Raw genomic sequence first — 15,166 nt, 5'->3', positions numbered from 1 at the left:
TTTCTCACCATTGAACTGCTGCTGAAGACAGTTCTGCAGTGACACCAGCGTCTTGGCAGAAAGCTGGTTCACAGACTCGTAAGTCTTGATGAGGTCAGTGAGAGCTGAACCCAAACCAGCCAGCTCCTCCGACGGATATTTTCTACACAAGGTGTTGAGGCTCTCCCTGGTGGAGTCAATACTCCCCTGCTGATTTTGCAGCTCTTTCTGGAGGTCCTTCAAAACATGTTCAACAATGGTTATTAGTTAATCAGCTTGCTAACATTCTCATCTCTGTCTTCTATAAGAAAAGTAAGGTTCCCCATCTATAACTTCAACAACTCAAAAAAAATGTATATCTGTTATTGTTGTTGGGGCTGCACCTTTACTCTGCAGATGTCCTCGGGATCCGATCCCGTAGGAGAGGAAACAAGGGAATCCTCCATACTTTTGAGCCATGCAGACATTTGTGAGATGTAGTCTTCCAGCTGTTTCCTCTGGAAAGTGAAGTCCATGAGGTTTCCCCTGGCCTGCTCCTGGAGCTTCTGTACTGTGCTGATCTTTTTACGAAGGTCATTCTCCAGCACCTGACGAGAGTAGAATGCATTGTGAAATACAGTATCATAACAGAAAAACACAACACACAGATGATAATCATCTTTTGTACCTGTAGTTTAGCAGGTGTCTCTTGACTTTGACTGCATTTTTTCAGTTCTGATACTTTGCCCTGCAGAGTCTCAAGTTTCTGCTCCTTCTCGACCATTTCTGCCTGTGGATGTATAAAATGAGAAGCGCATATAGTACACACATTCTCAGTTGCTTTGTTTTGTTTTGAGATACAATTACAGTGCTATTTACTATGACATCATCATAGCATCTTACCTGTAGCTTAGAGAGCCTTCCCGACACCTTCTGACTGTCATTGAGGTTGTTCAGGCTCTCATTTAGTTCGATCACACAGCTGCTTGTCCAACTCTCAATGTCCTCGTTGATTTTTCGCACGTCTTCCCACAGTGTCAAACTCTGGTTCAGGCGATCGATGTTGTCATCAATCTTCTCAGACACCTGGGAAGTGGATCAAATCGGACAGAAAGATTAAGTATCTGTTGTGTTTCTGGCACTTTTATCTGGCAACTGCAGAAGCCTAACTCAGCTTACTACTCTCTGCCTCCGTTGTTTTTCAGAACTGTTAAAAGTACATTACTGACACATCAGCTCAGTTGAACTTACATCCAGCCACTGATCAACAAGTGACTCCATGTCATTTTTCAGCAGTTGAGCATCACAGTCGGGGATCTTCTTCAGCTCAATAACCAGTTGCTTCCCTTTAATGGAAAACTGGTCCAATTCATGTTGCTTGCTGGCCATCTCGATCTTCACTGCCTCGTGCTACAAATGGAGTAAAGACGGCAAAAATGTGAAGCATTCCAATGAACGGGGATACAAGCAAAACCCAGAACTGAGATACATTTTTATGGATTTGTGAAACAGTTTAATAACATCTAATTCCAAAAAAGATTACATAAAAGATTTAGCTGACCTTTGTCAGTGACCTCCTTGTTTCCTCGTGGTCCTTCAAAACAGAGCTGATGTCCACCAGAGGCTCGGTGCTCTCAATAATGCTGCTGATGGACGTTTTCAGGGTTTGGTATTCTCTCATAAGCTCAACAAGGACATTGCACTGCTCCTGTCTGTCAAAGAAACAGAGATCATTAATGTAAATGAGAATAACACAAAAAAAACATATAAATTCCATAATAGAGGATATAAAGGTGGAAACATAAAATACGAACTAGCAGAAAAGTCATTTTTTCAGCCATTTGCAGATTACATGTCACTTCCATTTAGTGCTGAGGGATTTCAGATTGACACGATTCTTTCCACGGAGTCACAAGTGCAACACACTTCACAATAACTCAAGTAAATACACATTTTTTCATATGTTAATGTGGACAGTCGTTGGTAAGAGGTCAGTGTGTAAATGTTTTTCTGCCAAAAAGACTGTTTCATTATCCTTTAATTATTGTAAGTGACAGCAGGGAGTTAAAATCTTTGAAAGCTGGTCCTTGACTCATCTACATCTGCAACAAAGGCAAAAATTATAAAAAAAAGAAAAATACCACCTCCACATCAGCTCTTTCTCCCTGTTTTTGTGGAGTGTTATACTGTATCTCATTACTGAAGAGCAGCTATTGTTTTCAGTATTGTCTTTAGCTTTTACCATGCACCATTCCCTGACTCAGTAGCATGAAAAAACCTTTCCGCTCCTTTAGTACCTCTCTGTAATGAGCTTCTTGGTGTCCTCCCATGTAGTCTCCAGCAGACTGATTTCCCTCAGTACCTCTCCAGCCAGCTCAGCATCTCTCTGGGCCAGCTGGTTGCCCTTGTCCCTCAGCCACTGCTCCTCATGCTGGTGTGACTGTAGCTCATCCTCCATCTGATTAAAGAACCTAAGCCTGACAAACAGAGGAGTTCATATGTTATTGCTGCACATGTTTCTCAAAGTATAAATAGCCCCATTTATTCATGTTTTGAATCATAACATTTCTCTAAAAATAGATATTGCTCTGATTACACTATTTACCTCTGCTGTAGTGCATGCAGGCTGGGCTCTTTGAAGCTCTGGTGGTCGGCTTTTTCTTCAATGTCCTCCACAGCTTTGAGCAGCTGCTCTTTACGCTGTCTAAATGAGGTCCAGAGAGCCCCCAGGGCTTCTGCTTCACTCTGCTTGGTACCAAGCAAGTTCCTCACAGCATCCAGCTCAGCACTCAGCGAATCAGCCAGCATGCGGCATGACTTACGGGAACCCTCATCCGCACCAATGTGTAGATGGCTTTTGCAAAGACTGCTGTCTAGATTGACAGCCAGAGTCTCGAGCTGATTGATGTCTGGGATAATTGTGGCCAGTTCCTGCTGCAGCTCCTCTACTTTTCCGCGGTCCCAGCTCCCAGCACTCTCCACAGTCTGCTTCAGACCCCGCAACACCCCTGCAGCCACACTGTGGGTCTGTAGGAAAGCCTCGAGCCTTTCAAGGCACTCTAACTGGAGCTCTGCTATGTGCTGGGCCTCCAGGTGGGGCTGCAAACAGCCGTCTGCTCTGCTGCGGAGGAGATGTGCATCACTGGGCTCACAGAACTGACAGAGCTTCTCAGTCTGCTGCTCCAAGCTCTGTCTCACACTGGACTGCTTCTGTAAGGCCACCTGGGTCTCCTGTCAAAAGCAGTTGATAGAGGATCAGGTGTTGCTCTGAAGCATGATTCTATTTGTTTGCAAACTGACCAAGTGGCTCTGAAAGGAGTAACATTGTGGGCTGCGTGGTTCTTACCTTTACTTGTGCGGTGGCAGGCTGCAGGTTGCTAATGTTGACTTGAGAGGCCGAGTGCAGATTTGAGAGCATGGTCTCACTCCACTGGGAGAATTTGAGCAGCGCTTGGTCAAACTGCTCCACCAGCGAGAGGTGGTTCTGAAGCTCGTTGATTCTGGGGGACAAAACGGCAGCATGATGAGTAAAATCAGTAAAGAAGGGACCTGCTTTAGTCTAATAGTATTTTGCAGGTGTCGGAACCATTTCCACCTGTGATGAACATTCATATCCTATATTTAAAATCCTGCTCTTTACACACTGATGAATAAATTCATATCTTTCATGTGCATACACTTATGACTGCTAACCACCTTTGGGACACCTGCAAATATTTAGGTTTGTGAAACTGGCATAATCACGCTGATCTTCCTTCCTCAGACACAGCATGGCATCTGTATGTTTAAATTTGACTGAGATTATCTTACCTGTGAGGAATGGCTTCATTTTGAACATGCAGTCTCTGTCGCAGGGTCTCCAGCTCGTCTTTCAGCTGCCTCACCCTGTCTTCTGGTGCAGTCGGGCACAGGGATGTCACCAAAGATGCCAATTCAGCATGAGCAGGCTCCAGGGAATGGACCTCAGAGTGTGAGGCCTGCGAGGAACACATACTTTTCTTACAATCTTAAAATATGTTCTCTTTTAAAGTCAGAGTGGTGAAAATATGTATTTGTGTGTCTGCCTTTTGTTCATCATGTTGTGGGGGCAAAAGTCCGCTGTCTGCTCTCCACCAAGGTCAATACATTTTTTCCATTTACTCATGGAGTTATTTAAATATTTCCAAATCAATTGTTGAGGTAAAACTTGATTTTTGATGTGTTATGGAGAACTATGTGCATATGTATTGTACCTGCAAATCTTGTATCTCTGTGCGGAGCTTGGATTTATCAGCCGACAGAAACTGACTCTCTGGTTTGGAGGCAGATTCACTCCTCTCCAAGCAGGAAACAAAGTTTGAACGCTGTTTCTCGTACCTGAAACACACCGATAGAAAGACTCTTGTCTCAATGAGAAAAAAATGGATATAATACACAGTTCACAATGTTGGCTGCATATGGAGAATTGTATTAACTAACAACACTTCTCATTGTATCAGCCAGAGGTCCTATTAACTTTGCTTTCAATTATGAAATGAATGGTCTGTTTAATAGCTCTTACTTTTGCCAAAGAGAAAGCAGGTTTTCCAGAGAGCTCTGTTTGTCCTTTGCCTCCTGTGTGTATTGCTCATAGCTGGTGTTTAGCGCTGTCACAGTCCTCTCAGCTTGCTCTTTGTCACTGAGCCTTCGGGCACCAGCTGACAGAGACAGCAAGGTTCCCTTCAGCTTTTCCAGATGCTGACAGACATCCTGGGGGACATCAACACAAGACGGTGACTCACACAGCATTACCTGTCAGCTCGAAGACACGCACAGTAACAAACAGCTGTCACTGTGTTAAGCTTTGTAGCTCATTTTCAAATACTGTTGGCATGTATATATTTTTTTTAAATTAGAGATGCAAAGTGAATGAAAACAATTGTTTCCTTTCAGGTATTTTTTTTTTTCATCAAAAGTGAACACACCATGTGGTTTTGAAGAGCTTTGTAGGTCTCTGATGAGCAGGTGCAGGATTTGATAGGATGCTCCAGTTTTGTGTGCAGCTCACTAAGAGATGATTGTAGCTAGGAGAGAAAACAGATCAAAACTGAATTCTCTACTCTGTAAGCTGTCCTGATATCTTAAGTAACAACTCTATTTACCTCATCGAGGCTACTTTTGAACTTCTGCTGGTGAGAGGAGCTTTCCTCCAGCTGTCCATCAAGCTGCTGTACGCTCTCCTTCAGCTCCTCCCAGTACCTGCCGATTTGGGTCAGACGGGCCTTAATGCGAGCTGCTTCCCCTGAGGATACGAACTGGGCCAGCGCCTGGGAATCTGCCTCCAGCTGAGAAGGAACCTCAGACCGCTCCTGAAGCTCTGCACCAACAACCTGGATGCAAAACAATAAAAAAAACAAAACAGCAAGACTGAGATAATCACTTATCAAGGCTGATGATCCGATCACAAGTGGAAATGTTTAAGTCTGTCACCTCACACTTGCCATTAACATGTCTCTTGACAAGCAACTCAAGTGACAAATTTAGTCTTAAATTGAATCTTACTTCCCTTCTCTATATGCAGATACATGGATGGAACAAACTAACAAAATGTTTATTGCAAAAATAAAGAACTTTATACTTATAACATTTGCTGAATTTAAAAGAATAAATATAAATTCTAAAGTCTATCTTAGTTCAACAACTCACAAAATGTTGTGATTTTCTTACGAAAGTCTGGGGACTTTCTCCACTGGTGGCAAAGACGTAGCCTGTATTGGTTACTGTTCACTGTAAATGTTGTTGTCCTTCATATGTTTTGTTTCACTTGCATATCGTGACAGCTTGAGGTTGTCAGTACTGAAACCGCTTAGTCAAACACAAACCACAGACTGCCTGAACAGTTACTGCTTTCCATTTGTGATGAAGACAGAGGACGGAGGCAAAACAGAGACAGTCTGTCAGCACTTCAGGAAAAGGAGGCCTGTATTGGTGCATTCTAACATCTTAAGACAGCTTTGCTGACTGCTAAGATTGCTGCTTTATCATACACCATACTGTACCTTTACTGTGTTGATCTGTTGCTCAAGAGGCAAAGTAGAGGATTTGAGTGCATCTAGCTGCTTTTCCTTGTCAGATATCCACAAGGAAAAGGCTTCGAATCCAGCTCCAAACTTATCCCACTGACTTGTCATGTCTTCCAAAGTCTTAACACTGAAACACAAGAGCATGAATTATAAATTGGCCCAGGAATAGTAAATAATCCTTGACAATCATGTAAGATCCAGAGTACCAGATAACTGGTTTTACTACAGGGTCATTGAGAGTGTGTTTAATTGACCTCACTCATCTGGCATCATTATGTATTCTGAGTACATCCTCTTACTCTTTCTTTAGTCCAGTCTCGACTTTGTCCACTTGCTCACTGAGGGAACGAGCTTGTTTTAAAAGCAGAGTCTTGTTCTTCGGACCGAGCTGGATTTCTGTTGCTCTCTTCAGCAAAGTGTTCATGTGTGAGGCCTCTGCTTCACACTGCTTCAGCAACACCTATTTACAAAGTAAACAATATTGGTTTAATTCTCCGTTTAGCTGACATACATCCAACAGTAAAAATGTCAAGAATAAAACCAAAGAATACTTCACTCACTCTGGCCTGGTCGAGTTCAACAGCGAGGCTCTCTGGGCTGCTGAAGTTCAAGTCTCTCTCCATCGATGAGCGTGCCTTGTTAACAAACTCGTGCACTGCCTCCTGCTGGCTGTCAAACTCCTGCCAGGCTGCCAGTGTGACCTGAGGATGACAATGCCAAGAAATCATTGATATCCAATCAACTTCATATGGCACAGTTTGATAACAACCTCCTACTTGGTCCGCTGGCCGCCAAATTAAAGCCCTCGGCCAGACATCTTAGCGTAATATTCGATTCAGACCTTAAAACCGATTATAAAATGGACTGTTTTAAGTCTGCACGATGCTATGTGAATTAATCTGCACTAATATCAATACTATGCAAAGTGATAAATGTGACAATGAATGCTTTTGCAAAACAAAAATAGTAAAATGTCACAAAAATAATGACTTACTGATCACGGATCAAGTTCGCTCCTAAAAGCACACACTGACACATGATACATGTGCTGTCAATCCAGCTCCAGCCACTTCATTAAGTATGCAGACGACACCACCATGTTTGGCTCTATCAGCAGTTGTGATGAGTCAGCATAATGACAGAGGTAGCACAGCGTACAGTCTGCAGGCACCTCGCCCCACTGGTGCTGCAGCAGAGGTTCTGCCGCAGCGTCAGAAACATCAGATTTATTGATGTGCGCCCCGCTGAGAATCTTTCACTGTGATCCATAGAGCATCAGAGCACAGCACAGCAAAGTTTCCATTTCAAGGCTCCTTCCTCCATCCCTGCATGTGTTCTATAAAAGCACCATCAAGGGTGTGATGACTGACTCGCTGCCTCGCTATCTTCGAAAAAGGAACAGTAAAGCCTCAGAGGGCAAAAGTCCTTCCAACAGAAAACATCAATCAGACCTCTCTACCCTCCATTCAGGACGATGTTCCACAAATGCTGCAGCTCCAACGCCTACTGCATTAACAGGAATCACTCTCCTCCTTCCCTTGGTGGAACTCTTTTCCGTCCACAGAACATTAGGAACATCCATCAGGGTTTACTTTACTTACTAACTATTATTTACCTTACGTGGCATCAGAACTTTACAACAAAAATGCATTACTAACCATCACAAACAACTCCACAACTACAGATGCATATCATAGCAGAAGTGAAATAGTGTCTATCGTCAGTATCAATTTATTACACTCAACTGACATAATATCAGCCTTCAGAAGAAAGGGACAGAGGCGCTGTTTCTATATTAAGTGGGTGAGGACAGTCTTCATGCTGTCAGGATTCAGCTTAGTAGCTGACAGTGATTGACAGACACAATATCTTCGTTTCACACTAATTACACAGAGAAGATTTTAGAGGATAGAAAAAGAGAAGACAAACAAGTCAGTCAGTCAATTCGAAGTACAAAAGCCCTAAGAGGCAAGCAAGAAAATAATTCTGATGATCCATTTTCTAAGTCTGATCTTAATTGTCGTCTGGTCTGTATTTATGATCGAATAACAGGTGAAAAAAGAGGTTTTGCCAAGATTAATTTTTCTAAATTCCGCAATTTGTTTTTCATCCCTGAAACATGTGGAGGAATACAATGTTTTTGCAGGTGAAAAAGAAAGTTTTGCCAAGGTCTTTTATCAAAGCATTTTTTTTTCCATCTGCGAAGGCAGCTGCAAAAAGAAACCGGTTATCCACTTCAGTCTCTTCAGACAGAGACTGTGATATGTTATCCACCAACGCTGCCGACCAAACGTTTCCTGACTCACTGTGCTAGTACCACTGCTCACCTCAAGGCTTTGCTCCTGTGAATCCATATTCTGCTCCATTTTGCTGACTGTGTTCTCTAAACTCTGCAGGTCCTGCTGCAGAGTCTCTCCAAGACCCTCCTCAGCCTGGAGCTGCTGACCTCTGGTGATCAGCTGCTGGACATCCTTTCTCTTCAGCTTCAGGCGTTTTAGCAGTTGCTATGGGAAACAGGACACATTCAGAGAGTTAATCTGAAAAGTCAAGTAATTCGTTTCTCTATCATATTCATTTTCTGTGAATGTCCAACAGTACCTGGTGAATGAGAAGCAGTTGCTGGGCTTCTCTAACAGTTGGACAGTCCAGTATTTTGGTGACTTCAGCCTGAGCCTCTTTCTGCCCCTGGACGAGATCCTCCAACGTGGTCTGTACCTCTTCTCTGAACTGCACACAGTCCCCCACAGCCAGTACCATCTTCTCAGCCTGAAAGATATAACAGAGAAAAATACAAATAATAAATCTTATATCTCACCTTGAAATGAAAATGTAGATCCCTTTGATAACGTCAGCATTTATAAGCAGTACACTGTCGATTCCCAGAAGAGATATGATGTCTGATTTGTGTCTGGCACCTAAAACATTGAAAGCTTCACCTACCTCTGAGAGAGAAGCAAGAAGACCTTTAAAATCAGTGGAGAGCTTGCTCAATGCACTTCCTTGCCTTTGGCCATCGCTGTCGGCACAGATCTCGATAAGTGCGGCCATTCGGGCTTTCAGCCAGCCGAGATTCCCCTCCTGTAGCTCCGCATCATTTCTCAGCTCCTGCACACAACAAAAGACAGTGATACAGCACATGTGGTGAGAAGAGTCACCTGACACAAAGTATTTTTTACAGACTTGTCTTCTCAGCAGTGACACTGAAGAGTCATTAGCACATCGCAAGTGACACATCCCAGAGAAGGCAAGGAGGCTGTGGGGTGTTTGGACTCACCGTGATGGTAGTCTTCACCTGGCCATATTTTCTGGGGTCATTGGCTCGGTTCCTCAGCAGCCTCAGTTGGCTTTCTTTAGATATAAGCCAGCAGGAGAGCTCAGCATACCTGTTTCACAACAAATAAAGGAAAATCTAATTTTAACTTTAGGATTTTATGAATAAGTGCTTGTACGAGAACATTTCTGTTCTGGATGTGTCTGTTGACAATGAAGACAGCACGGAGCAGAATAAAGAAACTGCGACTTTTCAGTAACGCGGAATAAACTTTATATTTTGTAAGCTATCGGAACAATACACTTTGCAAATCCTCTCTCACCTCAACTCATGTGAGAGAATTCAAACATGATTTCTTTAGGTATGTAATGAATGCAGGATGCTGCCTGGTTAATGAAGAACACATCCTTCAAAAATAAGAAGTTACTGCACCTTGTGTTGTAGTCCTTCCATTTATCTGGGTGCTGCATTAGCTTCTGATGGGTGTTATCGATCTCCTCCTGGACCTCCGCAAAGTCTTTTCTTGCTGTTTCAAGGGTCTGGTGGACGGGGTCACCCTCAGGGAGCTTTTGACAAAGTTCGTCCATCAGCTGCAACCTTTTTTCACAGATGGACTGGGGGCCCTTTTCCCTAAAGAAGGCCTAAAGTAAAGAAAAACATAAGTACTTGTGTGAAAAGTCAACATCATCCACAAAGGATAGCAGGGGTTTTACTTCTGTGCTAGTCCTTTAAATACAGTTTCTTGACACTGGAAGAGCCTCAGTTCTTTTGGACCGAGTTAATCTTCCCACGCCTCGACACAGCAGTGAATTTGCATTGAATTATTTCAAACTGTGTGAATCAATACATGAAACTCAGCCAGCCGGCCAGCCACTCTGTCCTCACCCTGTGCTCCTTGATGAGCCTCTCGCTCCCCATGTTAGCCAGGTGGCGGTTCTCCCTGGTCACCTCCGCCTGGCACTCCTGCAGCAACACCGTCAGCTTGCTCCTCTCCACCTCCACTTTAAGATGCAGAAGGTGAAAGGGGGCATCTGTCTGTATGTCCTGATAAATGAGAAATGTGACAACCGTGAGGCCAGATTCAGAGCAATTTGTGAGTTTCTTTCAAGCAATGTTGATTATTGATAATCATGACTTGAGGTTTGTACGTTAATTTATTTCACTGTTCACTGTTTTCAAGGTTTATGTTGGTGCGATAATTCATGATTATTACACCGTTTACATCCGTTATTTATGATTCCAGCCTCTGACCTTCCAGTGTTTGTGCAGCTTCCTGACAGTTTCCTGTAGCGACTGCTGCTCCTGCTCCGGTAAAATGTCCGTCAGCTCATCACAAGCTTTCAGGAAGGAATTCAAAACCCGCTGGTCCAGCTGACCAAAGAACTCCTGCAAAAAAAATGAAGGCCTCATCATCATGTGTCCCATTTTTACAACAACATCTCGTCAACCGAGAAATGAGGATGTTTGAGCATAATCAAAAAAAGACTGCGAGGTCACAATGACGACGTTAAACTGTACTGTTTTGCGTCTTGCACAAATTTCAGAGGCACTTGTACAGAAGTGTTCTTACTGTGTGTTTTTTGAGCAGCTCCTCTGGGTTGCCTCTTTCTGTCAGACAGTTCTGTGCCATTTTAAGAACCTTCTCCAGCTCCATCCGTGACTCATCAAACCTCTTCATGAGGCTGCTGTTTGCCTCCACATGCTTCCGCCACTCTGTAGACTCCTTAATCATAGCCTATACACGCAAACGAAACAAAAATACATTTTATAAAAGCTAACACAAATCTAAAAGCCAAACAGAACAGAAATAGGCCTTGAGGTTTACTTTACCTGAGAGGAAGCCTGCAGGTCTGCCACTCTCTTCTGCAGGAGGCTCATGTCCATGTGCTCCAGGGTTTTACTGCTGTTCATTATTTTCTGGATGGTCTGGTGGTTTCTCTCTATCACTGTCAAACACTTCTTACAGCTATGTGTGAAGGTCGCCAGTTCCTGCAGTATTCAATGACAAGCAGGGTTAGCCATTAGTCATTCATTCATATCTTGAGGTTATGCATTTCAGTCAAAAATGTGGTTCTTCAAAAAATTGCAAATGTCAAAATATATAAAAAGTTTATTAGTTACCTGGCATTTCTGTTTAAAGTCTACTGGTCCCTCAGAGTCGGGAGTGCTGGTGATATGACTGGCCTTCTCCAGAGCCTGGTAGAAGCCTGTGATGTTTTTCTCCATTTCTTCCAGTTGAGGTAAAAGAGACTGGGACTCCCTCAGCAGAGGCAAACATCTCTCCCTTACCTGAATGGTGGAAAACATGTTGATTAAACTGATTCAGTGGTGACTGATATGTGTTATCTTAATAAGATAAAAAAAAAAGATCAATACTAATACAACAGAACCAGAAATATCAGCTTTTTCATTATCTGCGTTTTTCTTCCCTTTTCAAAACCTGGTGCCTACATTACCCACAATGCAACTATGCTAGTATGTGACATCACTGGGGACAAGTGGATGACACACTGTATAATGACACACACACACCTTGCTCAGCTGCTCTTTGATTGAGGCCATCACAGCTGTCATCTGTGAGACCTCCTCCTGTGGAGTGTCTTTGGTCAACAGCTGAGCGGTACGGCTCGCTGCCTTACAGGCGGCTTCCATCGCTGGCACTTTGTGCTTGATCTCCTACAGTAAAGGATACACAGTATAGTGATTTTCCTTATGCAGAATAGGGACAAAAAAATCAGGTTGAGCATATCAGGTGTTTACCTCAACATCCTGTGTGAAGGCTCTGACGTTCAGGAAAGATACTTGGACAGGAGCAGTCATCTTCTCATTTGTTGCATCCATGAACATTTTCAAAGTATTAATGCCATCCTGGTAGTCTTGCCTCAATTTATCTACCTCGTCTGCTCTTGCATACTGCCAACGACACCGAGGAAGACAGCAAATTAATCATTTTTAACTCAAGCTGACGAGTCATAAAGTATCATTATATTATTTCGAACACTGCATTGTATTTACATGTTTGACTTTGACAAACAGTTCCCTCCATCTCCCGTTCAGAAGGAGGAGCTGCTGCTTCAGATCTCGTGAAACTGTTTCATCGCAGGTCTCAATGAGGAAGTTCCCGGCGTCGTTCATGTCCATGTGCTGCTGCATCCAGTGAGAGAGGTTTCGGAAAAAATCCTGAAAGAAAAAAGGAGGTTACACAATCTCAAATGCTTTGTGTACATCTAAAATTATTCCTCAAACATCTTAGCAGCAGAAATACAATCTGTATGAGACAAATAATAAATACATATTTATCATTACTTGTATCTGTTGTACTTACACGTTTGGCATTCTCTGACTGATTGAGCATCTGCTCGGCGTCCTCGAGCCAGGCCTGCAGACCTGCCACGGTGCTACTGTACTTCTCCCAGTTAGAGATCACTTCCTCCAGCATGCTGCGAACACTCCGCACCTCCAAAGCCAGGTTCTTCCACTGAGCTGTGGCATCGCTCAGGAATTTACTTACCCCCTCTGCTTCATCAACTGGAAGCAAAATATATAATTAGTGCAGAAACCAATATCGATATCAACTGCACAGCTATAAAAAAAAAAAACAGCGTTGATTATGTCTGCTGATCATTTGGCTCATTGGTGGAAGCAACATGATGTTAGGTCAGAGAGATCGTGCTAAAATAGCATTCCGTGTAATGCAGTTATTGTTACGTTTCCATGCATAATGCAATGTCATGATTGTCCTGTGGGTTAACAGAATGTTAGGAAAGAAAAGTGCAGCCCCAAGTTTACAGAAAGAAACAGCTCAGGAGACAGGCAAAATTAAGGTTTTAAAGGTTGTTGGACTGTTTTTAGACTTACCTTTGTTACAGGTCTTAGACCCTGTAACATGAAATCAATAATAAGACTGTTTGAGCCCAGACGAACACAACAGTCAAATAAAATGCTTCACAGAGTGAACGATACACCCCCCACCCCATCAAACAATACATAAATAAATAAAACACTGGAAGGTCAAATACTTACATGTAACCATAATTATCAAAATACACAAAAACAACAAAATACATAAATAAACAGACAAAAAGAAAAAGCCAGAATAACTGCAATGTCTTGAGTTTGCTTTTAAAAATATAACATTCTCCGCAGCCCTCAAGTCTTTTCCAGAAGCATGTTCCAGAGATGTGGTCCATAGTAATAAAACAATGCCTCACCATGAGTTTCTGTTCTGAATTTAATTAAATTATAAGGCTAAAAGAAGACCTGAGGGTTCTGGAGAGTTTATTGGTTAAAAGCAAATCTGATAAACGAGACAGAGAGCTTCATAAACCAATAGAATTATCTTAAAATCAATTCTGAAGCAGGCAGGTAGCCAATGGAGGGATTTTAAAACTATACATATAACATACATGTATAAATAGCAAACAAATTGGTAATTAAACAGAAAGGCGTCTTACTTGAACTGTCCGATTTGACATAAACTTCTGCAGCTTGCTTGAGGCCCGTGAAGATGATCTCATACTGCTCAAAGAACCTGTGGCCCTCAACAAAAGTCTGAAATAGAAACATGAAAATAAAATGAAACGGCGTGACAGACACATTCAAATCCTGCAACTACAAGGAGGATTTTAACTTACAAGGTAGGTTTGCAACAGGAGTTCAACAGAGTCCCGTCTGCCGTACTTGATGATCCAGGACTTGAGCTTTGACTCAGCCAGCATAAGAAATGCCATCAGTCGATACTTCATCTCCCAGAACTCCAATTTAATCAAGTGAGCGTATGATGATGTGGACACAAAATTGAACCTGCGAAGTGTCAAATATGTATTTAATTAGGGACCGCAATTTTATTTTACTCAATTAAAAGCAGAACAGAACATTTTAAAGGAAAAATCACAAACATTACTTTATGCCGCAGATTTACACAAGTTTATGCTAGAGGTGAATTATTCAGGGTTGTATTCAAAAGCATCTGAGCTGCCCGGCAAAGGGGCTGCCAAATGAAAATGGTCTATTAATAGAAGACACTATAAGAAGACACACTGGTATCACTATAGTTATTCGGGCCAAGATCATACCGTTCAGCCATATCTTGTAGCTGCTCGGGTGGGACAGGTACCCCATTCACTGATCTGTCTCTGTGGATCTGATGGAAGGTTTGTCTGTGCGATTCCAGGTTTTTTAATACCTCCTGCAAAATGTCAAATGTAATTAAGCATATAAAAACAGCTGGGTAGGTATCAAAATACTCGAAAAGGCAAAGATTCGCTGTGTTACCTTATGCTGCTCTAGTTTTCTGTGCAGTACATTGGCTGTCTCCTCATGTGCATGCTGGATGGGAATGTCCTCTCTCAGAGCCATCTCTGCCCTGTGAAGCCAGGCTCCAATCACACCCAGAGGACCAGGCAGGGACTTGTCCAGATGGATGTGCCAGTCCAGCAGCTGCAATTAACATCCATTAAAAAAACCCACTCGACTATAGCAAGATCCCACCATAGAGGAGGCGATGCTGATTGAAACATCTCCACATGTTCACAAGCTTTCGGGCTACAAAAAGAGTTTTATGCGAGTCTAGACAAGCGCTGGACGTCCAGAAGAGCCGACTGGCCAATGAACAAAACCCCCTCTGTTCTCATCTCCTCCCCTTTGAACAAACTCTTGATTCAAGTGCTTGCACCCCGCTGAACTTTCACTGGCAGCCAGAAAAGAAGAGAGGAGCCCTCAGTTGTGTTTCTCTCACATTATGATAACTTGATGCTAAAATGATAGCAAATAGCAAACGGACAATCTATTATTCATTATCAGGTTATGTTTAACGTGGGTATGATTAATTATCATAATTAATTATGGTCGGCTCGGTTATAAAGTATTCATGTTGTGCAGAAGTATGCAGTAGACT

At 42.7% G+C, this 15,166-nt stretch overlaps 1 protein-coding gene across 11 annotated transcripts in view; it reads right to left on the bottom strand.

Annotated features, from left to right (window-relative positions):
* Positions 1-15,166, bottom strand: part of syne1b (spectrin repeat containing, nuclear envelope 1b) — an 80,796-nt gene that overhangs the window by 45,043 nt on the left and 20,587 nt on the right. For 8 of the 11 annotated variants that reach the window (XM_030391914.1, XM_030391913.1, XM_030391921.1 and 5 more), the window contains 36 exons: positions 14,545-14,709; positions 14,346-14,458; positions 13,905-14,073; positions 13,725-13,821; positions 13,129-13,149; positions 12,596-12,798; positions 12,286-12,450; positions 12,031-12,183; positions 11,803-11,946; positions 11,392-11,559; positions 11,101-11,259; positions 10,841-11,005; positions 10,522-10,656; positions 10,156-10,314; positions 9,703-9,911; positions 9,274-9,382; positions 8,940-9,104; positions 8,598-8,765; positions 8,327-8,503; positions 6,560-6,700; positions 6,299-6,459; positions 5,976-6,126; positions 5,079-5,306; positions 4,902-5,000; positions 4,499-4,686; positions 4,191-4,314; positions 3,769-3,935; positions 3,305-3,458; positions 2,564-3,189; positions 2,256-2,435; positions 1,520-1,670; positions 1,210-1,368; positions 862-1,044; positions 647-748; positions 363-566; positions 9-216 (listed from right to left, as the gene is read on the bottom strand). In XM_030391914.1, the coding sequence (XP_030247774.1) occupies positions 9-216; positions 363-566; positions 647-748; positions 862-1,044; positions 1,210-1,368; positions 1,520-1,670; positions 2,256-2,435; positions 2,564-3,189; positions 3,305-3,458; positions 3,769-3,935; positions 4,191-4,314; positions 4,499-4,686; positions 4,902-5,000; positions 5,079-5,306; positions 5,976-6,126; positions 6,299-6,459; positions 6,560-6,700; positions 8,327-8,503; positions 8,598-8,765; positions 8,940-9,104; positions 9,274-9,382; positions 9,703-9,911; positions 10,156-10,314; positions 10,522-10,656; positions 10,841-11,005; positions 11,101-11,259; positions 11,392-11,559; positions 11,803-11,946; positions 12,031-12,183; positions 12,286-12,450; positions 12,596-12,798; positions 13,129-13,149; positions 13,725-13,821; positions 13,905-14,073; positions 14,346-14,458; positions 14,545-14,709 (6,070 nt within the window). The remainder of the gene's footprint in view (positions 1-8; positions 217-362; positions 567-646; positions 749-861; positions 1,045-1,209; positions 1,369-1,519; positions 1,671-2,255; positions 2,436-2,563; positions 3,190-3,304; positions 3,459-3,768; positions 3,936-4,190; positions 4,315-4,498; positions 4,687-4,901; positions 5,001-5,078; positions 5,307-5,975; positions 6,127-6,298; positions 6,460-6,559; positions 6,701-8,326; positions 8,504-8,597; positions 8,766-8,939; positions 9,105-9,273; positions 9,383-9,702; positions 9,912-10,155; positions 10,315-10,521; positions 10,657-10,840; positions 11,006-11,100; positions 11,260-11,391; positions 11,560-11,802; positions 11,947-12,030; positions 12,184-12,285; positions 12,451-12,595; positions 12,799-13,128; positions 13,150-13,724; positions 13,822-13,904; positions 14,074-14,345; positions 14,459-14,544; positions 14,710-15,166) is intronic. The other 3 variants (XM_030391924.1, XM_030391923.1, XM_030391915.1) reach the window with 1 other exon arrangement.

This window comes from Sparus aurata, chromosome 16, assembly GCF_900880675.1.
Source record: "Sparus aurata chromosome 16, fSpaAur1.1, whole genome shotgun sequence".
Lineage (NCBI taxonomy): Eukaryota > Metazoa > Chordata > Actinopteri > Spariformes > Sparidae > Sparus > Sparus aurata.
This window is presented reverse-complemented; position numbering and strand designations above follow the sequence as displayed.